The sequence below is a fragment of the Manis javanica genome, chromosome 3 (genome assembly GCF_040802235.1).
Source record: "Manis javanica isolate MJ-LG chromosome 3, MJ_LKY, whole genome shotgun sequence".
Taxonomy (NCBI): Eukaryota; Metazoa; Chordata; class Mammalia; order Pholidota; family Manidae; genus Manis; species Manis javanica.
Window position 1 is genome coordinate 38,622,431 of NC_133158.1, and position 27,888 is coordinate 38,650,318.

The following is a 27,888-nucleotide window of genomic DNA, read 5'->3' on the forward strand; positions in this document are numbered from 1 at the left end:
CAAAAGCCTGCCTGGAATGGACGCAAGGATCGGAGGCGCTGGGAGAGCAAGCTCTTTCATGTTTGCAGAAATAGGTTGGGGAAAAGGGGGAATGACATGCTGTACGCTGACGGGAATATTCAGAGAGAGAAACGGAGAGAGAAATGTTATACTGCAGGGGAGGAGGGAGCAGTCATCACAGTGATGCCCTGAGTAAGTTAGAGAGGACGAAGCACAGAGCAGGAGCGCCCTGTCTACCACTCCTTTAGGCTGAATCGGTGGATATATTCTCATTCCGATGAGGAGCATGATTGCTGGAGAATACCACTGTTTCTTTACTGTGTAAGAAGTTTTGTGCAGTACACTACAGTAGGGGATGAGTACAAACATTGTCAAGGCAAGGAGCAGATCACTGTTATTTGCAGACAATATATCAAGGCATATGCTAACACTCTAGATAAAGCTGCAGAATCATTACATATTCCACCATTCTAAAAAGCGTTTTCCTTAGGAATCAAGACATTCCATTCAGTAATCCCACTTCTAAAAGTGTTCAGCAAGGAACTAAGGGAGACTAATGGGAGGCATCAGTGGCTTCTCCAATACCTGGTTCTATGCCTTCCAGACACGTGAAAAACCACTTCCTGGTGGAGGGGGTCTGGGGGGGAACAGATGGAGCCTCATGACCAATTCTGGCCAATGAGTTGTGAGGGGAAGTGAAGTGGGTCACCTCTGGGCCAGACCATTTGATGGTTGGACTGAGATACTTTTTCCACCAACATAGTAACCAGCAGTATTTGAGAAGGTGCTTCTCAGCCTGCTGGGAATCCTGTGTGACTAGTCAAGAGCAAACAAAATATTGCACAGTATCGGAAGAGTTAAATCAGTGATTCTCCACCCTGCCCATTTCAGTATCTTCATTTTACATAACAAATATTTTGTATCACCCTTTTTATATCCTTCAAAATTGTAGAGCATATTTCCAACTTGTACAAATAATCTAAATAAAATTCACATATTGCTCTCACTTTAATAAAGGAAAGAAATAAAGGGAAAACAAAAAATAAAAGAAATAAGGAATTTTTAAGTAAAGTAATCAATGCTTCATGTCACATAGGAAGTGGGAGAGCTGGGGGCTCCACCCAGGCTCTCGAACAGTAATCCGAATTCAGATTTTTCTCACAGGAACTGTACAACCAGGGGATTCAATTGTAAAGTAGGTGAGGGCTGATGAGGGCCTGTCCTAGGAGATCTGGTAGGCCCATGGCCCTCTCCATTCACGAAAGGCTCCAAGTATCAACTTAAAAAAAATAGTGTGGTAAAATCTATGTTACATAAAATTCACCATTTTAATAATTTTAAATGCACAGTTCAGTGGCTCAAGTACATTCACATTGTTGTGTGACCCAACCCCACCATCCATCTCTAGAACATTTAATCTTCCCAAAGTGAAGATCTCCCCAGTGAAGACTTTTTAATGTCAATAGCAAACAAGGTGATGTGAAGAGCTGAGATATCACATACAGCCAGAAGGAAAAAGATGCACATTATACAACCTTAAATCTGTGCTCTCAGCACACAATAACTTAGAATTTGTATTAAATCCTGCAATGATTTAATCTTAGCACAATTGTGTTGCATTATATTTTGGAGCATTATTGTGTTCCTTATTAACATTTAAAATGCACCCCATGTCTTGTAAGCCCATTTGGGCATTCCTTAATCTTTTTAATACACTGCTATCCTCCAAGCATGGAAGTGGGTCAGGCTCACAGGACTCTGGAAAGCCCTGGGGAAAGGATGAACTTAATAGGTGAGGAGACAGGCCTTCCTCAGGCTCTGGTGCCTTGTGAGTGGCTGACCCCATATTTCTTCCCCTTTGCCAGCTGCTCTTCAAAATGAGGTCAACAAAACCTACAGGGCTATTTTTAGCAGCAGGCTCCTCAGCTCAGGCCCTCCAGGTCTGAGCCCTGAGGCATCTTTCCCGCAGCAGTGCTGTCCCTGAGTATCTGGGAGGCACTGGGGCTGCACTGCTCCTTTGAGAGGCTGCTCCTTCCTGCAGTCCCGACCACAGGATCGGAAGCTGACCCAGCTACTCCTTACATTCAAACCTCAAGGAGAACCAGGCACTTCGCCAAGGCCAGCACCAAGCCATACCCTACTCGGGCACTGTAAGTCCTCCTGCACGAGCCGTGACAAAGGCACCAGACCCTGCCTGGCTGTCAAGTCATTTCAGGGGTGGAGACTTCCAGATCTGCTGTTGGGGTTTACTAACAGAGGCAGGGGCATCCTTTGCCTTCTAAGTCCAGCACTGCCCGAAACTCCCTGGTGGGCAGGCCTCCATGTCCTCATCGGAAGTGGTAATGGCTGCTCTTCCTGCCCATCCAGGTCTGTCACCATGATTCTCTGATAGTGTGGATGTGAGCCTGGGTTGGAAAATCTTGGTGAAATGCAATGTACTATTTCTGTGACAGCATGAACAGTTTGTTCACTTACAGTTTTGCAAATTGCAGGGGGCTTCTGTGCGTGGGCAGCTCTCAGCCAGGATGCACAACAGGTGGTCTGGGCCCAGGGCAGGGGCGAACTGCTGTAGGCCTGCCCCACCTCGAGGGCCTGTGTGGTTCCTCCTGCTGTCCCAGAGTCTGCTGGTTCTCTGCAGAGCTCTGGGACAGGACCACTGATTTGGCAGGGCAAAAAATAACAAGTTCCTTCTCCATGTGTGAGTAGAGTCCAGAGATGGCCTTTATGGTGTAGATGGGCAGGCTGGGGTGATGGGCACTAAGCCAACCCTGGGTTATCCAGCAGGCCAAGAGGCGTACAGTAAGGGGCAGGCCCCAAACAATTTTGAAATGTCTTTGTCATCATCAGAGACCAAATTTTATTCCTTGGAATGTTACTGTTTCATAGGTAAATCTGATATTATAAATTTAATACCAAAGAGCACATACTCTATAGAGTGGCCATCTTTTAAGTTGAACATTGGATGGGGCAGAGTATCTCCCTTTTTCAGCATTCATTCATTCATTCACTCATCAGTTTGCTTGTTCGGGAGAGGCAGGTTGATGCAATGGGAAGTGTGTCTTTTGTCTCAAAACAGAGTTTGAATCCCAGCTCTGCCACTCAAGGCTGTGACCCTGGGCAAGTGGAGTAACTCTTAGGCACCTCAGTTTTCTCATCCATGAGAAAGGCATGTGGACATTCCCCTCCTGGGCTTGCCAGGAGGGCTGGCAATGATATACAGAAAGCATGACACCCCCAATGTAGGTGCCTGGGACTCACACTTTCTCTCTCCATCACTGCACCTATTCACTCATCCTGTGATCAGCAAAGGTCTTTCCAGTCCTGCAGGGGTCCCTGCTGCTGCCCTACCCTCGTGCCCACTCCAAGCCTGGACACACCTGCCTGACTTCATGTGGGGCCTACAGTGAATCTAGGAGGGCTTTCTCTGCCTGTTGGGCCCACTTGGCCCACCTCACCTGTGGCACTATTGTCCCCCGCAGGGATTAGCCCTCTCATGTACAGAGTGGTGGTGTAATTCCAGGGACAGGAAATCCCGGGGCAAAATACCTCTAAAACTGAAATCAGTCAAAGGGAGAAATAAAGTTTACAACCCATTTATTGTTTACAAACTGCCATCTGGGCATTTCTCTCTCCTGCTCCAGCAGAAGCACTGGAGACCTCCCCCCAGCCTCTCAGGTTCAGATAAGCCCTTGGTTGCCCAGGTAATTAATTACCCATTGATATGGAGGTGGACTACTTCTCCCCATCCCTTAGGAATGCCTGTTAATATGAGAGATTCTGGAAATCCTTCAATTTTACCCACAGGTGGGCATTGGGATTTGCACACCCTCCAGGTGAGATATCTCTGAGGCTCCAAGAAGTCCGGGCAGAACTGAGCTCCAGGCACCCACTGTGGTAACTTGCTTGATAATGAGACTCAACTGGCTTCCTTCCTTTCCTGTTTCACTTCCTCAGTCTTTCACAACTTGCACTTAAATCCTCATCCCAAGGTCATTTCTGGTGGCCTGGCTGCTGGTGTGAGGAGCTAAAGCAAGTGTTTGCTGTATACCAGCAATGCATTAGGAATCCAGAGATGAAGAGAGTCACCTCCTTCCCTTGAGGAATTCACAGCCTGAGAAGCAAAACTATCCAACTGAATATAGCACAATTACATAGTTTAGAGGTACTGGGGGATTTGGGAAAGGAGGCTGAGGGGTGGGTGTGATGCTTCCCAAGGAAGGACAACCCCAAGCAGAGTCTAATGGCGGCATGGCAGAGAGCAACCCCTGCAGGGCCTGGATTGGGCAGGAGGCTGGCCTCACTGAGATGTGTGACAGCACAGGGATGGGCAGCCCGGGGGCTGGGGCTGCTGCCACCCTGAAGAAGGCCATCTGGGGTCAAGGACTGGCCAGGAGTGCAGGGTAGACACTGGTGTCAGTGACAGCAGGGAACTGGGGCAGACATGAGGGAGGGCGTGGGCAGGGTCAGGCCTGCCTGGGTGCCCATGTCAACTGACAGGCCCTCCTTGTTTCCCAAATTCCCCCCAGTGGTCTATCCAGGTGCCTGGAATCACCCCTCCACTCATGATCCGTGTGGCCAGGGCTTTCACAGTAACAATCCACACTGTGGCAGCAAACATGGTTGGTTACACCCTCGCTGCAGGTGAGGCACTGCACTGAGGGCTTTGCCTAGATGGCTTCTCGCTGTCCTCAGTCCTAGAGGTTGGCACTGACATTCTCCAGCTTCACGGAGGAGGAAACTGAGGCCCGTGTTCCTAAGATCAGTTAAACGTGAAAATATTAATCTCCTGCATTAGTCTGCTCAGGCTGTCGTAACAGTACCACAGACGTGGCTTAAACAACAGGAATTTATGTCCTCACAGTTCTGGAGGCTGGAAGTACAAGATCAATGTGCTGGCAGGGCTGGTTTCTGATGAGGCTTCTTTTCCTGGTTTGTAGATGACCACTTTCTCACTGGGTCCTCTTCTCTGTGGGCACAGAGAGAGGAAGAGAAAGAGAGATGGAGATGAGGGTGGGAGATGGGAGATGGGAGGTGGGATGGGGCTGGGGAGGGAGGGAGAGAGGACAGGGAGCCGTCTTGCGCGTCTCTTCCTCTTCTGTCAGGACACCAGTCCTATCCGTCAGGGTCCCACCCTTATGACCTCATTTAACCTTTATTGCCTCCTTATAGGCTCTATCTCCAAATACAGTCATAGTGGGGGTTGGGTGCATCCTACTAATTCTGGGGGCACACACTTCAGTCCATAATATCTCCTAACATTTTGTGGAACTTTGTCATTTACAATTTTCTTTTGTGTCTATGTATCTTAAATTTCCATTGAAAAACTACAGTCTTGGCATAGTTTTTTGCAAAAGCTACTCATGGTTTAGAATCCAGCCCAGACTCTGGGTTCCCAAGGCAGTGCTCGGGGCACTTGTAAATGCCTGTGAGTGAGGAAGTGAGTGGGGCAGGAACCAGTATGCAGGATCTGCTGCCTGCTGCCTGCCACTTACCAGGCCCCAGGCAATGGGTCCTGTGCCCTGGGATTGGGTGGGAGTGGTCTTTCTCACCCCTCCTTCCAGGCACACAGACAAGGAATGGGAAGCAGGGTGACAAGGCTAGAAGGCAGTTTTATTTAGCAAGGAGAAAAATACACTCTTGAAGAGAGAGAAGGCTGACTGAGCGGTCAGGACCAGCCCACTTACCTGAACACTTGTTGGTTTTACAGGTAAGTGTGAGGGGTGGGTTAACAGGTTCAGATCATGTCACTGCTCTGGTTCTGCACATGCTCTTAACTCATAATGGAGGCAGAAAAACCCCCGGGGGACATTTCTCATGATCACGTGAATGGGCCAAGGGCTCTCGGACATGTCTTGGTGCCCTTTCTGCAGGCATCAGCCTTGGGGATTTTCTGGATTTGTCTTCTCATGTTAGGCAAAGAATGAGTATAAGCCCATTTAGGAAGGTTGCCGGCTCCCACCTCTCCCTTCCTTTCTGCTGCTCATATGCTACTACCTGCCTGCTCTAACACTGGCATGGTGACTGTCCTTCGGAGCTTAGCTGGGGCTGCCCCCTCTGCAGGAGTGCTACGTTCTCCCTGTGGTTTCTCTACTAGTGAGGTCAGCCATGAGTTGCCATTTATCATGATTCCTTTGCTGGTTTATTTTTCTTGCATTAGAACTAAGAAGGAAATGAAATGTTTCTTGTGCCCATTACTGTATGGAAACAAGCCAGGCCCACCTCAAAACATACAGAACCCAGAGCAAGAGTACAAATGGGGGCCCACAAACACATGTTTAAACACATTAAAATTGCATAGAAAATCAATAAGCTGTCAAATAGAGTTCATTCTAGTTTCTGGCCCCGGTAAATGCGCCTCCACAGTAACTTGGGAAGCCAGGTTCAAACGTGGAATTCTCGGGGTCTGTGGAGGTCCCAATGACTCTGTGAGAAGACACAGCCTGTGTCCCCCAAACTGTCCATTCTCCAGAGTGCTGAGCTTCAGGTGGGGCAGAGACCTGGGACAAGCATCATGATTAGCTTCCCTGCCTATGACGAAAAAGGCTGAGATATAAACACTATAGCAAGAACTGGAAGGACCCCATCTTAAGGCTAAGATTCCATTTTAAAAACCAGGGACTTAGGAGGTAAGATTCCTAACATATTTTGTGGTAATCAGTCAACAACCTATCCTAAGGCAGGGCAAATAGTCTTAAATGATATACTGCCAGTGCTTGACAGTAACCACTACCTTGGAGAAGAACAGGATCAAGAAACTCCTTGTGTTAAGTTTATCTTACAGAATATCTAGAGGACAGACATAATGATGGTGACATAATGTCTCTCAATGGAATTAGATGTCATGAGACCACATGTCAAGCCTACCACCCCCCCACTTTGCCCCATTCTTAAAAACCTTAAAAGAATCCTAAGCCCTTAAATGTGCCCCCTTTCTGAGCTTCCCTGCACTCCCCTGTCTTTGAGTGTGTTTTGTAGCCTTAAAGACTTCTCACTGCTCAACTTACTGTGTTTTGTCTCTGTGCTCTTCCAGTAGTGTCTTTGTTGCTTCGCTATTTCATTCTGTTTTCTAGACTTGAGCACTAGTCTTCTGTCTGTCTCTATTCTACTTCAGTCAAGTATTGGGGGGTCTACTGAGATCTCTGATTTCGGCTTGCAAGTTCCTGTCACCTGGGTGACCCAGACAGGACTGCAGCTGTGTGATCATGCTCCTTAGTAGCCTGCCCAAAAATCTCCTTTCTTTGCCTTTGGGAAGTTCTTAAAACATAGTGTCACTCCAGCCAGTGCTCTGGGGCTCCCCAAAATCCTAGCCATTTCCATGCCGTGCAGATTCAAGAGGACACTGGATGTCAGGTGACTCTGGCTGTAGGAGTTGCCAAGGGAATCTGCCCTGTGCAGAGCAGGAGTTCAGTGAGCTTCCTTTCCCCCCTCTGCTCTTTCTTGCTCTCTGCTGCCTGCAGGGCAGCTGCCATTCCCGGCTACTCTCACTTTAATGAATTCCTTCCTTACCTACACTCCTCCAACCTGCTCAAGAATTCTAGAATTCTTTCTCATTCAGAGTCAAGAACCCATCCCCATCCAGGTTGAGGTTTCTCGTAAGGTGCAGACTGAGAGCTCCCCAGATGCAGCTGCCTGACAACAGTCTGGGCTTAGAGCCAGTGGGAATTTCCAAGTCCTGGGTAGCCGAACATGGTCTAGAAAGTTTAGGGCAGGGTACCAGCTACCAGTGGACATAACCCCTAAGTCCAGGGGGAGCCAGAGGATGGCTGGTCCTCTGAAGCCCGGTGTGCAGGCAGTACCGAAACCAGATATAGACTGAGAAGGCTCACACCTGTGCAAAAACAGAGTGTGCATGTGTGTGTCTGTGAACCTGTAGGATCTCTTTGTGTTTAACATGCAAAGCTGTCTCGTTGAAATTATATAATGCAGTGTTTTACTAAGTCTTGTTAAATATTTGGCGTCCATTTGCACTTGACTTTCCCACCTGTTTTGGGCTTCCCATGGTCAGACTCACTTTCTGACTCTGTGAACCTGAGCAAGTCTGGCCCCCTCCCTCCAAAACCTCTCCTGCCTCTTCAGGTCTTGGTTAGAACAAGCCAACTGCAAGACACTTTTGAGCCCATCAGGGAATACTGAATAGCACTGGGTCTTTGCAGACTTCATTGGGTGTGATACTAGTTTTTATGGGAATGTTTGAGAAAACAGACCTTATTGATTTAAATATACTCAAATATTTAAAGGTGAAATATGTCTGCTGGGATGCTGTAATATTACTCCAGGGGGATAAAACTGCGTGTGTGGGAAGGGACACAGAAGGGAAAAAAAGGCAGGATGCAGATCCGGACTGAAGCTGGCCTATGGGTGTGCGCGGCCATTTTAACTGTTTTACTTTCCAACGTCTGGCCATTTCCGTAATAATAAAATTAATGATCACAATAAAACCGTAATTCTGCAGATTTGGTGGAGCCCCGCTGCAGGCCAGGCACGTGTGCCTCAGGAACGGCTTGTCTTCACACACCCTTTAAAGAAGGGATCCTCACGGCTCCCTTTCAGGCCGGGCTGTTTGTCAGCCCAGACGCGTTTCCTCCTTTGTAAACCAGGCCTCAGCCGAGAACCTCCCACAAAGGGCCGCTGCAGGCCGGCAGTGTAAGGACGGGAGGAGCTTGGAGCTCAGGGAACGCCCGGTTTCAGAGTCACAGCCAGCGCGAAGCCAGCCTGGAGCTGACATCTGACCCCACGTGTGCCGACCTCAAAGCCCAGGCGCTGCTGCCCCGAGGGCGGGGTCTGCGCGGCCCGGCCTTCCGGCGCTCAGGGCGCACCCGCCGCGCAACCTGGGGGCCCGGACCGCCCCCTTCCCGCCTCCGCCTGGACCCCGGCGCCAGGATCGCGCCCCACCCCGCCACAGGCTCCGCCCTCCTCCCCGCCCCTGGGCCGGCGGCTTCCCGCTACGGCCCAGCCAGCGGGCGGGGGAGCGGGGGGACGGGGCGGCGGGACAACCCGGCCTCGCCTGTCTCTCTCGGGCGCCTTCCCCGCTGCGGTGCCCGTCCTCGGCCCGTCTCTCCTTCACCCGCCGCAGCCCTGGAGGGGATCCGGTGAGCGCAGCCCTGCGCCCGACGGGGACCAGTGGGGGGTGCGCGGAGAGGGAGGCTGGCACGGGGATGCGGGAGGATGGGTAGACTAGGGGCGTTCTGAGGGAGGGCCTGGGGCCGCGGGGGGCGGAGCGGGGGCGGGTGGCACACCGGGGAGGCCCGCCCGGGTTGCGCCGTAGACCGAGTAAACCCCGCGGGGTACGAGCGGCATCCCGGTGGGGGTTAGCGCACACCTGGGAGGCCGGGGCTTGGGGGAGCGCGCAGAGGAGATAACTGGAAGATGGGGCGGTGTGATGGGAGGCCCGGGGTAGGAGGTACGCAGAGGATGAGGTGACGCGGGGTGGGGCCCAAGGGCCGTAGTCGGAGGGGAGCCTGGGGCAGCCTCCGAGGGCCCTGGGCGAGGGCGGTGCTAGTGCGGGGAAGAGGAGGTGAGGAGCGCGGGGGTTACTGGGGAGAGGGGACCCACAGAGTGGGGTAGGGGCGGGCCTGTTTTTCGGGTGGTTGTGTGTCTGGCTTCCTGCACGTCAGGTGTCGGAGCCTAACTGGCGTGCACCCCGTGCAAATTCTCTAGCCCCACCCTCACTGATCAGAAACCCTCCTGGTGGGTCCGGCGAGCTTGTCCAGCCTGCGCCCTCCAGGTGATTTTCATGCTGCTTAATTTAAGAATCACTGATCTAAAACACTAAGCTTTGAGGAGTTTGAACTGGGGGTGGGGAGGGTCCAGATGTCCTGGATGCAAACGCATGTTTCTATGTAAGCTTTACAACACTATGAAGGTAGGTCCTGCCATCCTCATTTAACGTTTTGAGGCACTGGAGGCAGAGAAATTTAACTTTTCCAAAGACAAGACTCCTGTCTCCTCTAGCGAAGATGCCGTGTGCATCTGAACTCATTTCTCTTGACCCGAGGGGACACATGGACACGTTCTCCTTAGGAAACTCCACAAGTTGAGGGCCTTTGACTACCACGCACTGCGTCCCCACCCTGTAACAGGCACAGAGCAGGTGGGAAAGGGCTTCGTGTGCTGACTCCGCTGGGCCTCTGACCTGTTTTAGAGGATCTGGGACACGTCCTCACAACGGGTTCCCCTGGTACTGTACCCACGCTGTGACATGTGCTCTGCCACTCTCCTCCCCACTCCTGACTTTTGCTGTCAGGGCGGTCCCACCCTTGTACCATGTGGGGTGAGGACGCTGGGTTCTGAGTGGCCACCACCAGGCTGCCTTTCACAGAGGGGGGCCCCCTGCCCCCTACAGGCGGTGTGGGGGTGCTGCTCTCTCCCTAGGCCTTTGGGCCCCCTGATGGGAACACCGGCCTTTCCCTGCTGAGTTTCAACAATCTCACCAGGTAAGAGACAATGAAATAGCTGTCTCGGAGCAGAAGGCTGCCATCAGATCTGGTTCCTGTGGACTGGTTCTTGCTTGAGGACTGGGTCGTCACCCCATGGGAACTCATCTGTCCTCAGGTGGGGAGCCCTGCATTATCACAGAGTTGTTGTCAGTATGCCGTTAGACTCAGATTTGATTTTCTTGGGACATGTCCTCTCTTTCCGCAGTGAGGGTGCCCTTCATTTAGCTGGGCTGCTGGCACCTACCTCCTGGTCCCATACTGGTTTCTGGACATATTTGGAAACTCATTTGTACCCTGCCTGAATGTCCCCGCCATGAGAGAGTCATCCAGAGGCCACCCTCCCTGGGAGTAGGGAACAATCTGCAAGGTTCGTGTGTCTCCAGTAGACTGGTTCTGGGAAAACACTTTGGTCTCTCTCTAACTGGTCATCCTCTCTGACCAGCTGGTTCCTTCAGCTGGTGAGCCTGCCTTTTACCTGGTCATGCTGTGACCATGGGTGCTGGGTGAGTTTTCTTGCTCTTCCTCCGGCTCCTACTTTCTCAGCACTGTTTGACTTGTCCACTCCTTCCTGCTTACACACAGATCACGGGTGTGTCTTTTTTGTGAAGTGACATGGATGTGATCAAATTAACAAAAGACCTGGTTGTGCAGTCATACCTGTCTTCCTGAAGTCAGTAAAGTTTCTGTAATAAGTTATATTTCATCCCTTTTTACTTTAATGAATGACTGATTTTATACATTTTGTACTTTAACTTTTCTCCTTTGATAACATAATGAACTCATAATGAACCCTTTCTGAATTCAGCTCATAAGGTGATAATTAGACTGTATTTACTACCATTAGATGCTGAAGTTGTCACTGACAGTGGTGGTCTGTTTGCATTTTGTTCCTTTGTCATTTTAGCCCCTCCTCTGATACCCTTGAAAGCATCTTATTTTCTGGCAACCAGAGAATGTCTAGAACCACCTTGATTTTTCTCCTGCCCCAAGTTATGGGACTCATTGTCTTCCAAGAGTCCTGGTTTCTGACTGTTAGAGACCAAAATCTGAGTGTCAAGGGTACGTGGGGACACCCCCATCCCCCGGGTGTTGCTTTGGACCGTTGCTCTGGACTAGTTTTAGAAGTGTCAGAGCCAGAAAATACATCCTTTTGAAGGTTAGAGTTCACATTGAATCTTAGCAGTTTGTTGCTGTGTACCCAACTCCAGTACATAGTGTCATGGCAGCTAAGGCTTCTCTCCCACACTGGCAGTCCCACCCCCGGAGAAGAACAGGTGAGCTGTTTTAGGAATCACACAAATAGCCTTTATTCTAGAATCCTGGGTTCTAACTTTGTAAAGGATGGTGGAGTGTTTTATGGGCTTTTGCATGCAGGGAGTGGTTAGAGTTATGCTGGACTTGGCAGGAAGGGGGCAGCCCCGGTATAGCCATTTTTGGAAATACGAACAGGGCACTGTTCTGAACCAGCAGCCCTTCGGGCAGTTGGACTTAATCAGAAGGTATGAAAAGAGCAGGGGTCTAAAGCCACTAATAGGAGGGAGCAAGGGGACAAGTGTTGGGGAGGTTCGGGCCTGGGGACTACCCCGTGCCATTGGGGATTCTGGCACAGCAGCGTCTAGGGGGACCACTGGGCCTCTTGCAGGTAACTGCTGGCCTTGGCAAGCCCAGTTGTGGAGATGGCTGTGCACAGAGGAGTTGGTGAGGACACAGAGAGACGGTGGGGATGCAACTCTGTAATTATGTCCTGAAAGGGAGGAGAGAAATGGGATGAAAGCTAGAGCAGCTCAGGGGACTTCTGTTGGAGGCCAACCCTGGGCGAGTCCCTGGTGTCAGATGGCCCCACAGAGGTAGATGGGAAAAAAGGAGGAGGTAGGAGAGAGGGGACCCTTGTGAGTGCAAGTCCTTGAGACCGCTGGGATGAGCCCAGGGTGAGAGTTTGGCTCTCCTGGTCTTCTTTACTCTGCTTTCTCCTCTGTGTAATGGGGCACTAATAGGCCTTCCTGGGGTTTCATGAGAATAAAGGATCCGAAGAACTCATACACACATCATTGGTAACTGTGTGTATTATTTTTTGAAGAGCTTCAGGCAGTGGCACTGCAAGGACCCAGGGACGCCCAGCCCTGTTCTGCTAAGCATCCTTCCTTCTGTGGGTTCCGGGGCAGCTAAACAGGGAAGCAGACTAGGGGCTGCAGACCCTGTGCACAGCTCTCTGTGTTGCTTCCAGTGGTGGCAGGGATGGAACCTGCCTCCTATTTGTCTCCCCACTGTGGCCAAGCCTCAAACGTGGGCCTGACTCAGATCAGCCTTGCTGCAGAGAATCTAACAAGCTTAAGTAGTCTGCCCCGAGGGGTCGGGCTTAGAAGGCTGAGGACAAGAAAGCCACTGGAAGGGGGAGCATGGCTTCCCACCCCAACAAGTGACCTGGGCCTCCGCCAGCCAGTGCGGGTAGCTCCTGGGGGGCGAGGGCAGGGCGGGTAGGCACCACTGGCCTGATGGGGCAGGAGAGGCAGACGTCTCCTGCCCCTGCTTCTGGGCTGCTGCAGATCCTTCAGAAGGGTGGGAGTCAGGCTGGAAGGAGTAGTTCCTGTCTTTGGCTTGGCAGCTTACTGCCTCTGAGCCACGCGGAGCCTGCCTTGGCCCACGTTCTTCAGGCTGGTAGGTGGGCATGGTCCATGCCTTCAGGGGTGTCCCTGAAGACATGAGCTTCCCCTGGGCCCCCTTCCTCATCACTCGCTCACACCTCCTCACAGGCCTAGCATCCCTGCTGACTTGGTAAACCTGCGGCTTGGGCTAAGCTGTCCCTGTGGATGGGAGGAGGCTGGTGACCTTGGGCTACTTAAGGCTGCAAGTTAAAACATGTAGTCACTCATCCCTGCTAGTCTTCCCTCTGCTCTTCCTCAGTCTGTAAATCCTCTGGAATAAAAGGTTTTACCAGCAACTGACTGCATAAGCCCAGTCACCTCATTCCTTGCCTGGAACCGAGATCAGCTATCAAGGATGAATGACCTGAGGAGGCATGAAAATTACACCTATACTGAAAATAAGTTGGAAAGATGTAGACATTTTGTTAAATAAAAAAACATTGATTTAGAACATTGATTTCTTAATGTAGTGTGTGTGATCATGTGTGTACATAGAAAGGATATATATTAGACTTAACATTAGTAATTTTGGAGCAATAAAATTGTCAGTGATTTAAACTTGCTTATGTATACCTTTTTGGATTGTCTAAATTACGTTTCTCATGAACACACTACTTTTATAACAACAATACAATTATGTTTATTCTGAGAAGAAAAGTTGGATTGGCCCTTTAGTAGTAGAGTAGATTAATGAATTGTGGTATATTCACACAGTTGCATTCTATGCAGTTATAAAATGAAGCGGATTTGTTACTGGTTGAATGTGTTCTGCTTCTTGTCCTTGTGGCAACAAAGAATTGAAAGGCAGAGACACAGTAGCAAAGCAGAGTGAAAGTTTTATTTGAATACACTCCAACAGGAGGAGTGGGCGAGAGTCAGGGTGGACAAAAGCCCCACACTTTTAGGGGAGGGTCTGTTTCTCATGACCTAGCTGGGAGGTACTTCTTTGATTGAGAGGATGAGGTCATTTGATCGACAGCTTTAGTCAAATACCCATTCCTCTTGGTGCACATCTTTTTCCAAAGTGTGCATAGAAAAGCCCATGGGGATGGGGAGCAGAAACCACAATTTTATTTTAATGAGATTATGATGCAGTGTGGTTTGAGTGGTTCTTAGTTTTCTTCCATTGCACCTGCCCTGGGACTTGGTTAGGACTGGTTTGGCCTGGTCCCAGTAGGCAAGAAGTTATCTCCCTGCAAAGCCTTTGCTGTCTTCATGTGGGACCCCTACTTGGGCAGAATTTGGTCAGTTTTTTTCTTTGAAATTTATCTTCCCCTTACCTGGCTGCTCATGTCTATTTTTTTACCTAACATTCCTAGCAGATTATACAATATGGCTGAATATCAGAAACCTAATGTCAAGTAAAAGAAACCAGACATAAAAAGAATAAATGAGTGTGATTTTATTGATCTAAAATGAAAAACACGCAAAACATCTCTATATTGTTTAAGTTTGCACTCATAGATGGTAAAACTAAAGAAATCGGTAAACTAAACTGAGGAGTGATCATCTTGCAGTTGGGACAGTGGACCCCTCTGATGGGGAGTAGGGGTTGTTTTCAAATGGGGTCAGAGAGTTGGGGAAACTGGTTCTGTTCTGCTTCTTGACCTCATTCCATAAATGACTCAGATATTTTTATTGAGCTATAAGTCATATACTATAAAATTGCCCCTTTAAAAATGTACAATTCAATAGAACAGAAAACTCATGTTCACATGAAGATGTACATGTCCACATGAAGACTTGTATGTGTTCACATGAAAACTTGTATGAATGTTCACAGCAATATTATTTATAATAGTCAAAAAGTGAAAACAGCTGAAATGTCTATCACCCAATGAATGGATACACAAAATCCACACAATGGAATATTATTTGGCCATAAAAAGGGATGAAATACTGATTCATGTAACAACATGGATAAACCTTGAAAACATGCTAAGTGGTATCTTAATGTGGTTTTGATTTGCATTTTTCTAACAACTAATGTTGAGAATCTTTTAATGTGCTTATTGGCCATTGTATTTCTTCTTTGGAGAAATGTCTCTTCAACTCCTTTGCCAATTTTTAAATTGGGTTTATTGTTGAGTTTTAAGTGTTTATATATTCTAGATACTAGACCCTCAACAGATATATAATTGACAAATATTCTCATTATGTGAGTTGTCTTTTTACTTTCTTGATAGAGTCGTTTGAAACACAAAACTTTTAAATTGATGAGGTCCAATTTATCCAATTTTCCTTTGGTTGCTTGTACTTCAGATATATCTAAAAAACCATTGTCTAATCCAAAGTCACTAAAATTTACACCTCTGTTTTCTTCTAGGTGTTTCTAAAGCTTTACCGCTTAGGTGTTGGTCTTTGATCCAGTTTGAGCCATGTATATGGTTTGGGGTAGGGGCCCAGATTATTATGTGCCTATCTAGTTATTTCAGCACCATTTGTTGAAGAGACTGTTCTTTTCCCAAGAATAAATGGTCTTGGCATCCTGGTTGAAAATCAGTTGACCACAGATACATGGGCTTAGTTATGGACTCTGTATTTCATTTCATTGATCTGTATTTCCATTCTTATGCTAATACCACACTCTTGATTACTGTAGCTTTATAGTAAGCTTTGAAATCAGGAAGTGCACTCTTTTATTCCAGATTAAGATTCTGGGTACTTTGCATATCCATATGAATTTTAGGATTGGTTTGTTATATCTGCAAAAAAGGCCACTGGAATTTTGATATGGGATTTCTCTGGATCTGTAGATCAATTTGAGGAGTATCACCATTTTACCAGTATTAAGTCTTCTAATCCATGGACATGGAGTATCTTTCCATTAAATTTTTAAAAATTTCAGCAATGCTTTATTGTTTTCAGGGTAGAAATTCTGTACTTTATTTGTTAAATTCTGAGTATTTTATTTTTTCTGATGCTATTGGAGATGAAATTATTTATTGGTTACATTTTTGGGTTCATTGCTAGTGTATAGAAAATAATTTTTGTGTATTGACCTTGTATCCTACAACCTTGCTGAACTTGTTTATTAGCTCTAATAGTTTGTGCATGTGTGCCTGTGCATGAATGTGTGTGTGTGTGAATTCCTTAGGATCTATATGTACAAGAATATGTCATCTGTAAATGTACTTAGTTTTACTTATGTCTTTTCAATCTCAATGACTTTTATTTCATTTTCTTGCCTAACTATGCTGGCTAGAACCTCAAGGACAATGTTTAATAGAAGTGACAAAAGCAGGCATCCTTGTCTTGTCCTAACCTTAGAGAGAATCCTTTCAATCTTTCACCATTAAATATGTTAATTGTGGGTTTCTCATAGATGCCCTTTATCAGATTGAGATAATTCTTGAATTCCTAGTTTTTTGTTTTGTTTTGTTTTTAATGTTTCTATCATGAGAGTGTTAGATATTGTCAATGCTTTTTCTGAGTCTATTAAGCTAATCATATTTTTCGCCATCCCATTATTCTGTTAGTATGGTGTAATACATTGATTTATTTTCATGTATTGAACCTACCTTGAATTCCTGGGATAAATCCCACTTGGTCATGTTGTATAAGCCTTTTTTTTCATATGCCACTGTATTTAGTTTGGTTGTACTTTATTGAGGATTTTGTGTCTATATTAATAAGGTATATTGGTCTATAGTTTCCTTGGGTTGTCTTTGTCTGATTTTGGTATCAAAGTAATACTGGCCTTTTAGAATAAGCTGGGAGGTGTTCCCTCCTCGCCTATTTTTTCTTTGGAGAGTTGTGAAAGAGTGTTAATTCTTCTTTTAATACTTAGCTTAAACCAGTGAAGCCATATGGTCTTGGAATTTTCTTTTTGGGGTATTTATTTTACTACCAATTCAATCTCTTAATTGTTATAGGTCTATTAAGATGTTTTAAATTTCTTCTTGAGTTAGTTTTGTTAGGTTCTGTATTTTAGAAATTCATCCCTTTCATCTAGGTTTTCTAATGTGTTATACAATTATTCATAGTATTCCTTCAATTGTTTTTATATTTGTAAATTTGAAAGATAATATTCCCTCTTAAATATTTAAGTTTTTTTCTGTTTCTTGGTCAGTCTAGCTAAGGATTTGTCAATTTTGTCAATCTTTCCAAAGACCCAACTTTTGTTTTTGTTGATTTTGTCTATTGTTTTTTTATTCACTATTCCATTTATTATTACCATTATAATCTTTATTACTTCCTATACTTTTCTTTTCAGGGGGTGGTTGTTTAGTTCTTTCTCATTTTTCTTATGGTGAAATGTTAATTTATTAATTTGAGCTCTTCTTTTTTAATATTGGCATTTACAGATATCAATTTCCCTCCAAGCACTATATTCACAGCATCTTACACATTTTGATAGGTTGTATTTTCATTTTCATTCATCTCAAATAATAATTTCCACCTATTTTTGAATTTCCCATTTTCTTCTGTATTTTGTTTGTAATTCCATTCCATCTTTAAACTTTTTTTGTGGGGTTGCTGGTCCATCGTAGAGAATGTTCCATGTGACTTGGTAAGAATGTGTGTTCTGTTGTTGGATAGAGTGTTCTATACACATCTGTTCGATCTAATGTTTAAGGAGTTCAAGTCTTTTATTTTCTTGTTGATATTCTAATTGTTTTATGAATTATTGAAAGTAGAGTATTGGCATCTACACCTATTACTGTTGAATTGACATTTTCACTTTTCAATTCTGTTAGGTTTTGCTTTCTGTATTTTGTAGCTGTATTGTTAGGTTTGTATAATGTTTTCTTGGTATATTGGCCCTTTTATCATTATAAAATGTCCTTTGTCTGTAGTTCCAATTTTGCCTGATATTAGTAAGGCAGTTTCAGTTCTATTTTGGTTACTGTTTGCATAGTATATCTTTTAAAATCCCTTTACTTTCAATCTATCCATTTATATTTAATGGAATTATTAATGAGATAGGATTTATATCTGTCATTTTTCCTTTTTTTTTGTCTTGTTTTCTGTTCTTCTATCTTCCATTACTGCCTTGTTTTGTATTAGATGGATATTTTTTAGTGTGTTATTTTTATTTCCTTGTCATATAATCATGTCATATATATATATATATATATACACACACACACACTACCTATATTATGTATACATAAATCATGTCATACACACACATATGTATACATAAATCATGTCATACACACACATATGCACATACTCTTATTAGTGGCTGCCCTGAGGATTATAATTAACACTGTAATTTAAAACATTCTAATTCAAATCAATAGCAACTTAATATTGCTAATACATACAACTTGGTCCTATATAACTCTGTACATTCCCCCTTTCTGTTTCCATTGTCATGCAAATTGCATATTTATACACTGTATACACATAAGCACTATTTTATAGTTATTGTGTTATACAGTTACCTTTAAGTTAGAGAAGAAAAAGTTACTAACCAAAAAAAATATATTTATACTTCTAAAAAACTATTTATCTATGTAGTTATCTTTACTAATGCTCTCCATTCATGTGGATTCCAGCTACTCTCTAGGTCCTTTCATTTCAGCTGGAAGGACTCCCTTTGGTGTTTCCTATAGGGCAGATATGCTTGTGAAAAATTATCTCGGTTTTTGTTTATTTGGGATTCTCTTAATTTCTCCCTCATTTTGAAGGATACTGTTGGTGTGTATAGAACTTGTAGTGGACAGTTTGGTTCTTTTGGCACTTTGAATATGTCATCCACAGCTTTCTGACATTCATGATTTCTGATAGGAAATGAGCTGTTAATCTTACTGAACTATCCTTTGTACCGAGTGAATTGCTTCTTGCTGTCAAGATTCTCCCTTTGTCTTTGACTGTTGACAGTTTGATAATGGTGTGTCTTGGTGTGGATTTCTTCAGATTTATCTTCGTGGAATTTGTTGAGCTTCTTGAATATGGAACTATTTCTAATCAGACTTGGACAGCTTTTGTCCATTATGTCTTCAGATATTATTTTGGATTCCTTTACTCTCTCCTCCCTTTCTGAGACTCCCATTACACACACACACACACTTGATGGTGTCCACACACATGTTTGATGGTGTCCCACAGGTCTGAGTGTTTGTTCATTTTTTCTGTTCTTCAGACTAGGCAATCTCTGTTGACTTATCTTTCAGTTCAGTGATTCTTCATTCTCGTTGCTAAGATAAACTATTGAGCTCATCTAGGGAATATCACATTTTACAACTCCAGAATTTCTGTTTGTTATTTTTTAAATAATTTTTATCTCTTTATTGATATTCTCCTCTATTGCTTAGATTTCATCTTCATACTTTCCTTTAGTTCTTTAGATATGGTTCCTTACGTTTTTCTGAACACATTTAAAATAGCTGATTTAAAGTTTTTGTCTACTTAGTCCAATGTCTGGGCTACCTCAGGGATGATTTTTATTAATTGCTTGTTTCCCTGTGTAAGGACCATACTTGCATGTTTCTTTACATGTTTCTTTTTTTTTGTCAAAAACTCAACATTTAAAATTATATAATATGACAACTCTGGAAATCAGATTCTCCCCTTCTCAGGGCTTCTTGTTATTGCTGCTTGTTGTAATTGTTTGTTTAGTGACTTTTCTGAGTGAACTCTTCAGTCTGTACTCTTTATTGTATGTGACCACTGGTCCCCTTTGCTTAGTGGTAGAATAATTTCCTTGAATGCCGTGCCTGGAACGGATAAGTCTCCCAGTGAAGGGGCTCTGTGTGCGTGCTGGGACACCCCTTCAACATTCGGTCGCGTGGTTGACAGCTCTGCCTTAGTCTTCATTTTCTGCTTGTGCAGAGCCTGCAGATCAGCTGGAGGTGAGGGCTCAGGGTCTCCTCAGGTATTGCCTGGCCATATGCCCAGCTGCATATGAGTGGCCATCTAGGTTCCCAGGAATGTGTAGGAACTTCTTAAAACCCATATAAGCATGTCATTCCCCAGCTTTTCCTTTTAGGCTTTTTGGTCAGCATATTGTTTGCCCCAACTATTATCACTGCCTCAGGCAGCCATAAGGTTCCTATAATAGTTTTCAACAAATGTCCGTCAGGGAGAAGACTTCTTTCACTGAGCAAACTATAAGTCAGATGAAATATACTCTACAAGTGGCATGTTCCAGTGAACTACCTGATGAGTCAAGTAATAACATTTCTTTGGAAATGAAGCTCTGAAAGAGCTCCAGCCCATTCTGTCTTTTCCAGGCTGTTGGTTTTTAGGGCTACTGCACAGCTGAATAGCAGGGGATGGGACCAAGGCAAGTTAAAACTTTACAAACACCCTGGACATTACAATGTTGCTGTTCTTGCTGAGATTTGGCATTTTTTCTTGAATAAATATTTCCTTCATGGCTTTAAGCCTGTGATTGATTTTCAAAGTTCTAAAAACCTGATTCTGACAGTTTTGGCCAGTTTTCTTATTATGTTTAGAGGAGAGAGATTTTTCACAGGTCCCTGTACCACCAGTTTTGCTGACCCTAATTCGTATATATTTAATACCATCTTCTGTATGTATATTTTTTTCCTCAAACATGCCTGCTAAATAAAAAACTGTTGTGAATTGGGGTTGCCGGAGGCCACATGGGGCAGGCACTGAGTAAGGGACTATGTGTTTGCTGGAATGACGGCAGCCTCTGCTGGAGCAAAGCTCTGCCTGAGGGCTTATGGGGTATTGGCGCCATAGTGGTCAGGGACTCTGTCCTACAACTCCTGTTGCTTGTGTCTTCCAGGTTAAGTCTGCCCAGGGCTCAGCTGTGCTCGCATGAACCTGACAGAGACCCGACAGCGGAGGCTGGAGGACCTAGGGCAGCCACATGCCCTCAGCAGAGGAGTACTTCCTGCACCCTCAGAAGATGGACGTCTGAGTGTATCCGAGAGCCGCAGGGTGGCCCCTAAAGCACTAGGGACGGAGCTTAGCAGGGAGACTGCCTTGTCCATCAGCCTTCAGGTGACAGTGCCCTTCCTCCTTGCAGGCCTGGGACTGTCTGGGGCTGGCATACTTCTGAACAGTTTCCAGGTAAGAGGGAACTGAATGGGAATGGTGGTGTGGGGGCACTGTTGAGAGAGAGCCTGAAGTGTAGGCGGCCACATGGTGGGTATAGCATGGCCTCCTCTTCTCAAATATCATTTTTCTACACATTGGGAAAAATTCTTATGGTTCCTCATGACAGAGACTAAATCAACCTGGGTTAAGCTTAAAAAGATTGATAGCTCATATAATTGAAATATCTCAGGGGTTGGATTTTAGGCATGGCATGATCCAGGTGTTTAAATGACATCAGGATATTGGTTTGCTCTTTATCTCTCTGCTCTGTTTCATTCTCAGGCAGAGTTCTGTGCCTTGATGGCAGTGAATTCTTAGTACATGCATTCTTAGGGGGAAAAAAAGACCTCTTTGTCAATATCCACATCAGTCTCCAAAAATTGTCCCTGACGTCAAGTGCCCACTCCTGTCCAGTCGCTGTTCCCTGAAGGAGACATTCTCTGCTTGGCCAGCCTGACTCATGCTGTCATCACTCTTGAGGGGAGGCAGGACCCCTTGGCCCACAGTCCTACCAGAATCACATAGAGTGAGGAACTGGTAGTTACCCAGCAGACAAAAACGTTCCCTACGTACCATGCCTTTCATGTTCTTCCACCATCATAGCCCGTCCCTTTTATCAGCATGACCTTCAGGAGCCCTCCCTGGAAAGGCATAGTACCCGAGAATCCTGTAAGTCGCTACTGATGAGATCTTTGCTATCAGTTGGCAGCCAGCTGAGAACAAAGACGGTCTGGAGAGGGCCCAGCTGGGAGGAGCAGGGCCAAGACCTCCGGCCGCTCCTGGCCCCTGCCTCACTCACTGCCACAGGGCTGTGTGCCACAGGGGTCCCTGTGCCCAGGGAGCTTAGGTCTTGTTCGTCACTGATTTGGAACCAGTTGAGGTTTGAGTACCAGTTCTGCCATTTACCTGTAAGGCTGGTGGTTTAACATTTTTTTAATCAACACGTAAAAATCAGGAGATTTTATGTAAAAATCTGAATTCGTATTTTTTCTTGAAAACCTGGCAACTCTTATAAAAATGGACCCACATTCTCTCATGGCCCCAGTTAGTGGCTGTTGCCCCTGTAGGCGGCCGTGTCTTCAGTTTGCCACAGTCCTCACCACTCCATCTTGTTACGCCACCCCACTTCACTCCATCGCCTGTCTGGCCTTGTCCCAGCCTGGAGATCTCAGTGATTCTTCCAGCGCCCAGTTGTCCAGTTCCTCAGAACGTCACAGCATCAGTGACTGCCAGCTCCCACTCAGCAAGCCCCAGGATGGCTGTCTCTCAAACTGGGGTCCCTGTCCCAGTGACTCAGCCCCACTCCCCATGCTCCAGGACCTCCACACCCCTCAGCCCTCGCTGCCCTCCCAATGACCTGGGGCCCTTTGGCTGCACATCCTTCTCTATCATTTGGTCAGTCAGCCCTGCCATGACCTCCAGGACCTGAGCTCTTGGCCTCCACATCCCACAGATCTCCCCTCCCAGCCCTACTGCCCCCTGCCACACCTGCCTGCCCACCCCATCCTCATCTACTCCCTGCAGTCCATTCTCTATACTGGCTATGTTCAAAAAGTCTAATTCACTGAATGTTCCCATCAGTATAATACCATTGACTGTGCAGCTCCCCACACACACACACATGTACATGTCACACATGTATATATTTATAAACACACTAGTTTATACTTTTATACATGCATTCATCTATAAACCCCTACACATACATACATTGGTTTAAAGATTATATGCACACACACATGCACAGGTTTATGAAAGACATATGGAGGCCAGCATGATAGTGTCCTGTGTTGCCTGAGAACCCAGACTGGAGCTCTGAGTCTGACCTTTGTTACTTACACATGCTGTTCTTTGTTGCCTGTTTTCTTCTGCATAAGCCAGCACTGGCCCTAAAATGTTCTTTAGGGCATTGCTAAGTGCCTGTAACCATGCCTGGCATTAGAAAGCCCCCAGGGAGGGGGAGTTGCTGCTGTTCTTGTCATCGATATTTTGTCACATGCAGTGCTGTGCTGATGTTTAGAAACTTATACAAAAATTGCAATTCAGAAAGAGAAAAATTACACAGCAGTAGCCATTCTAGTGTTTCTTTCATATGGCCGTTGGATGATTGTGTGCACCCCGTGCAGGCTCAGGGCCCGAGTGCTCTGTCAGGGGGCCTGCACCATGCACATTACTCCACACTTTCAAGTCTGCTGATTTCTCTATTGCTATGGAAAAGATCCGAAGCCCTCAAGACTAGCATCTGTGCAACCTGGGCTTACCTCAGTCATCTCGGTTAGGATGGTTTCAGCCCTAAGTACCAGAAAACATGCCCGCAGTGGACTAAATATGAAGGAAATGTATCATCTTCTAAATTGGGGTTTCTAGATGAGGACGATTCTGGGTTGGAACATGTTACCGCCACCAGTCAGCAGTGGCTCCAAGGACCCAGGTTCTCTCCGAGTTCCCGCTGAGTCAGCCTCCATGGGTTAGCACTGACCTCTGGCCACATCCTGTCGGCCGTGGTCGTCTTCCCAGTGCACTCACTTGGTTGTAGGCAGATCAGGTCCTGGTGGGTGTTGGACTGCGGGCCTCAGCTCCTCTCTGGCTGTTGCCCAGAGGGCCACCCTCCTCCTTTTCCCTGTGGACATCTCCAGCCTGGCAGGGCCACCAAAACGTGTGGTCGAGAGGGAAGGAGAGTCTGCTGGCAAAGCAGATGACTGTGCTTTGTAACCTAATCATAGAAGTGGTATCTGCTTCTCTGGGCTGGAAGAAAGTCAGTGAGTTCAACTCCCGCTGAGGGAAGGGATCACAGCGCGTGTGCATACAGAGGTGGTCCCCGGGTCCTCCTCGAGGGCTGCCTGCGTATCATTTGTAATGTGATCTTCATTTCCTATCACGAGGGAGATTGAACTTCTTTGGATATTTCTGTTTATATTCACTGCCCATATTTCTATGGAGTGTTTATCTTTTTTCTTCTTGATAACCCATAGACTAAGAAGTAAAGCAAAGTTTCTGTCAGGTTAAATGAAGTCTGTTTCAGGATTTGTCGGGATGGCAGTCTGAGAGACACAGATTCAAGAGGCACTTGAGCCATGTTCTGCCGGATTACAGCATGGAGGTGGAGGAAGCCTATAAAGGCAAAACACACAAAGTTAAGAAAAACGACATATGTTGTTTGTCAAAAATTATGATGGTGCAGCCTAGGGGTAAGGGTGCTTGTCCAATGAGGACTGGTAGGGGGAAATCTTAGAGTTACAAAGTTATAGTTTGCAGGTTGTATTTTGAAAAACTACAAGGTTGCAGTCAGCAGAAATCAGTCAACGTTGGTCCTCCAAACATGGTGGTCTAGCACGGTTTAAAGTTCAGGTTCGCAGTGGAGTGAGGACGTGTTTGGTCCTGTCTCCACAATGTCCCCCAGCTCCATTTCGCTTGTCTAACGTAAGTAACATCATCCTAATTCCTAAAAAAAAGCCAGAAATATGTTCACATACTCAAGGCCTCTTTTTTTCTTAGGGAAATTGGCCCTTTAATTGCAATATGAGCTGTAAATATATTTCCCATTTTTCTATTCATCTTTGGACTCTGCCTTTGATGGGTTTTGTTGTGCATATTTTTTATGTAGGCCCATTAATCCAATGAAGGCTCTGGGCCTGTGTCCATCTCAGCAGCAGAAGCTGCCTTTTCTCCAGTTCTCCCGCCCGTCGTGCCCACACAGGGCAGCATATAATTCAGAGTTGGGACCATGCTTCCCTGCAGAAGAAAGAAGCCCACTCTTGGTCATGAGTCTGCCCTCCTTGCCTTTGGGTAGCAGAAGTTCAAGCTGGCGGTCCACAGACATCTTGCTGGTCTGCAGTGGTCAGGAGCCTGGGAGGAAGGGTGGTCTGGAGTGGCCTAGAGACGGGGAGGGCCGCAGGCTGGGTGGAGGCCAGAGGCAAGGCGAGGGGTTGGGGCTGGATCAGGTGATGCAGGGATGAGGCCAGCCTGCTGTGATGGCCCTATCCTTGCCCTGTTGGTTATGGGGATGTAGGGCTGTCTGCCCCTACAGTTATGGGGATGGCCGAACCATGGCCTCCGGCTCTAGGCAGGTCATTAGTCACGCATGCCCGCTGTGGGGCCCTGGGAGGAGCCCTGGGGGCAGAGGGAACCCACAGGGGCAGGGGGAGGCACTGTGTGGTATCAAGAGGGTGGGGTGCCCCTGGTTTGTACAGGAGGGTGTGCCTGGCTCCCTGGCTGGCAGGGACCTGGGCAGGGCCTGCTTCTCAAGGATAAGAAGGCACAGTCCCCATGGTAAGAAGGGCTGTGGCTAGGGGACCTTATCTGTGGGCGCAGAGCTTGTGGCTGGGCTGCTCGGGGCCTCCCGCTCTCCCCATGTCCCAGCAGCATGGGACATGACTAGTTTTAGGACCATATTGAGCCCTTGATGCGTTGACACCAACTTTCACCTCGTGGTGGTAGGGAGGCAGATAGCCTCCCTATCAAGCAAAGCAGCTCCTGACCAGGATGGGGAGGGCCCCATGGACAGCCTGTGTGGACCCCCTTTGTGGCCAATAAAGGCACTGTGGGGTACAGGGAGTAGTGTCCCCAGGGAGCATGAATCCAGAGTAATCAGTTCCCACAGCAGGAGTCCATTTGCTACCTGGTAACTTAAATAGTTGTTTGAGGAGACCATTATGACTCTCAATTCCCGGCTGCCTGCAGTCTCTGGGGGTGGAGGTTTACTGAGTACCTTTCCCTAAAGCCAGCCTGTGTACCTTGAGGCCTGGGCCACAGCCAGTGACGGGGACTCCAGAGAGGACAAGGGGTGTCCCAGTGAGGCCTCAGTACACAGAGACATCTGTGACTTTGGTCTATATTTTGGGTATCTTTTGGGCAAGAGTTCCCAGAATTCCTTACCCAACAGGGTCAACCTGTAGGCAGTGGCCCGGGGGTTTGTAGAAGGTGCAAATGGACCATTTGCCAGCCAGGGCGCGGGTGCAAATGTGGCTGCCCAGCATTCCGTCACTCATGCTGGGCATTGGGGCGTCATGCCTTTATCAGGGACATGGACATTGCACTGTGCCCCATCCTGTGGTGTGGGGAGCTACCACCCCTGCAGTGCTCAGACTCCACTGCCATTCTCTCGAGTACTCAAGAGGGCTCCCCTCTCAGCCAAGGGGCCTGGGGGAGGGGTGGCCTCCTGTGGCATCCGGGAAGGGGCTGAGCATGGGGCGGGAGCCAGAGGGCCGAGGCTTGGCTGCATCCTATACTGACGCCCAGTAGCTGTATCTCCTGGGGCTCTGTGGACAGCTGGGTGCAGAGGATCACAGGCCAGTACCCATGAGAGCCTCCCTTTCTGGAGTAGCTTGATAGGCAGCTGGCACTTGCTGCTCTCCTAGTGTAGATGCAGGCAGGGAGAGAACTTTCTTGCATCTGAAGCCCCTGGGCAATTTACAGATGCTGTAGGTGGTCCAGACACTCCAGGAGGTAGCAGAGGAGGTTGCTAAAGCTCTTTCAGTCCAGGGGTCTCTAAGCTGCTGGCAGAGTCTCTTGGCTTCATTCAGACAGTTCCTGAGCCTTTTGTTGGATGTGTCCCCTCGAGACAGGCTGCTTTGCAAGTGACAGCACACATGGACACCAGTGAAATTCGTGCACAAGGACTGTCACCTCCAGAATCCAAAAAGGGCCTAACGATGTTGTGATTTGTTAACACTGTGGGTCCTGACAAGTCAATGGCTCTTTCTTGACAGTGTCAAGGATGGGGTTGCCCTCAGTTTGCCAAATGATTTTCCGGAATTTGACTGAGGTGGAAGGCCTTGCCCCACCCTCATGGGGGATCTCCTTTCTGTTTGGAGGTCCTTCATGGATGTGTCAGCTAGTCTCCCTGGAGGATGGCATCAGTGTGACGGCAGCCCTGTGCTGCTGCGGAAAGGTACCTGCTGCTGGGGTCTTGCCAGGAAGACTGTGATGGCAAAGTGGCCGAGATGCCATGGGTAGTCCAGGACAGCGCGCTGCGGCCCCTCCAAGCTGAAGGCCGGCTGCAGCTGAGGCTGCTGGAATAGGCACTGAACAGGACGTACTGGTCTCATGTGCAGTTGCAGCCCAGAGACAGGTTGCTGACTGGGTGAGGCAGCCGTCTCAGGGACACTGGAGACTGGGCTTGGGGCTCAGCAGATGGGGCCACAGCATTAAGGTTGTGGTTATCCTCTCTGATACCCTTTCCACGTTTAAGAACAGGAAAATTGGACTTTTAAAAGGAGAAGCAGTGCAGCAGTCATCCCTTCACTAAGTAGACCTTGTATGACCAATTCAGCCCTTTAAGTCCCTGTGTCAGCTTACATTGGGCTGCGTCAGTGTTTTCATTGAGGAGACAGATGTCCCAGAGGGCCCCTTTTTGCCGAGCCAGTTTGTGGCAGGAGAGCCAGAGGTCACCTCCCAGGCGTGGGCAGCACCCAGAGGCACCTCACCAGGGCATGGTGTCAACGGCAGTTCTTGCCGTGGGGGCCAGGTGGCACTTCAGGCGGGAGGAGATGGCCATGCCCGAGGAGACAGTGGGATGCCGAGTGGCTGATGTGCGCGCAGCCCGGCCTGCAGTTGGTGGCTCCATCCAGGCGGCCGTTGCCACATCAGGGGCTAGTCAGTCAGCAGAGTGCAGTTAGAGGAGCTGACCAGTGTCCCTGTCAGGGTTGGGTGGCCTGCTCACAGTGCCAACTGCTGTGGTCACCTGCTCTTCACCCTGTGGTGAGGGATGGATTCGCAGCCCAGTGAGAGGAGAAGGCTGGACACATGACCCCAGCACTGGACAGATGAGGTCCCAGGGTTTATCAGGC

The 27,888-nt window shown here is 47.3% G+C and overlaps 1 protein-coding gene across 10 annotated transcripts in view; it reads left to right on the plus strand.

The window, feature by feature from the left end:
• The first annotated feature begins 1,995 nt into the window (after positions 1–1,995).
• Positions 1,996–27,888, plus strand: part of SLC41A3 (solute carrier family 41 member 3) — a 91,655-nt gene continuing 65,762 nt past the window's right edge. Inside the window, exons 1-4 of one of the 10 annotated variants that reach the window (XM_073231181.1) lie at positions 8,785–9,089; positions 10,434–10,551; positions 10,642–10,803; positions 20,787–21,073. In XM_073231181.1, the coding sequence (XP_073087282.1) occupies positions 20,819–21,073 (255 nt within the window). In that variant the 5' untranslated portion in view covers positions 8,785–9,089; positions 10,434–10,551; positions 10,642–10,803; positions 20,787–20,818. Of the gene's footprint in view, positions 2,151–8,779; positions 9,090–10,433; positions 10,552–10,641; positions 10,804–20,786; positions 21,074–27,888 lie in introns of those variants that run through there. The other 9 variants (XM_073231184.1, XM_073231182.1, XM_073231183.1 and 6 more) reach the window with 9 other exon arrangements.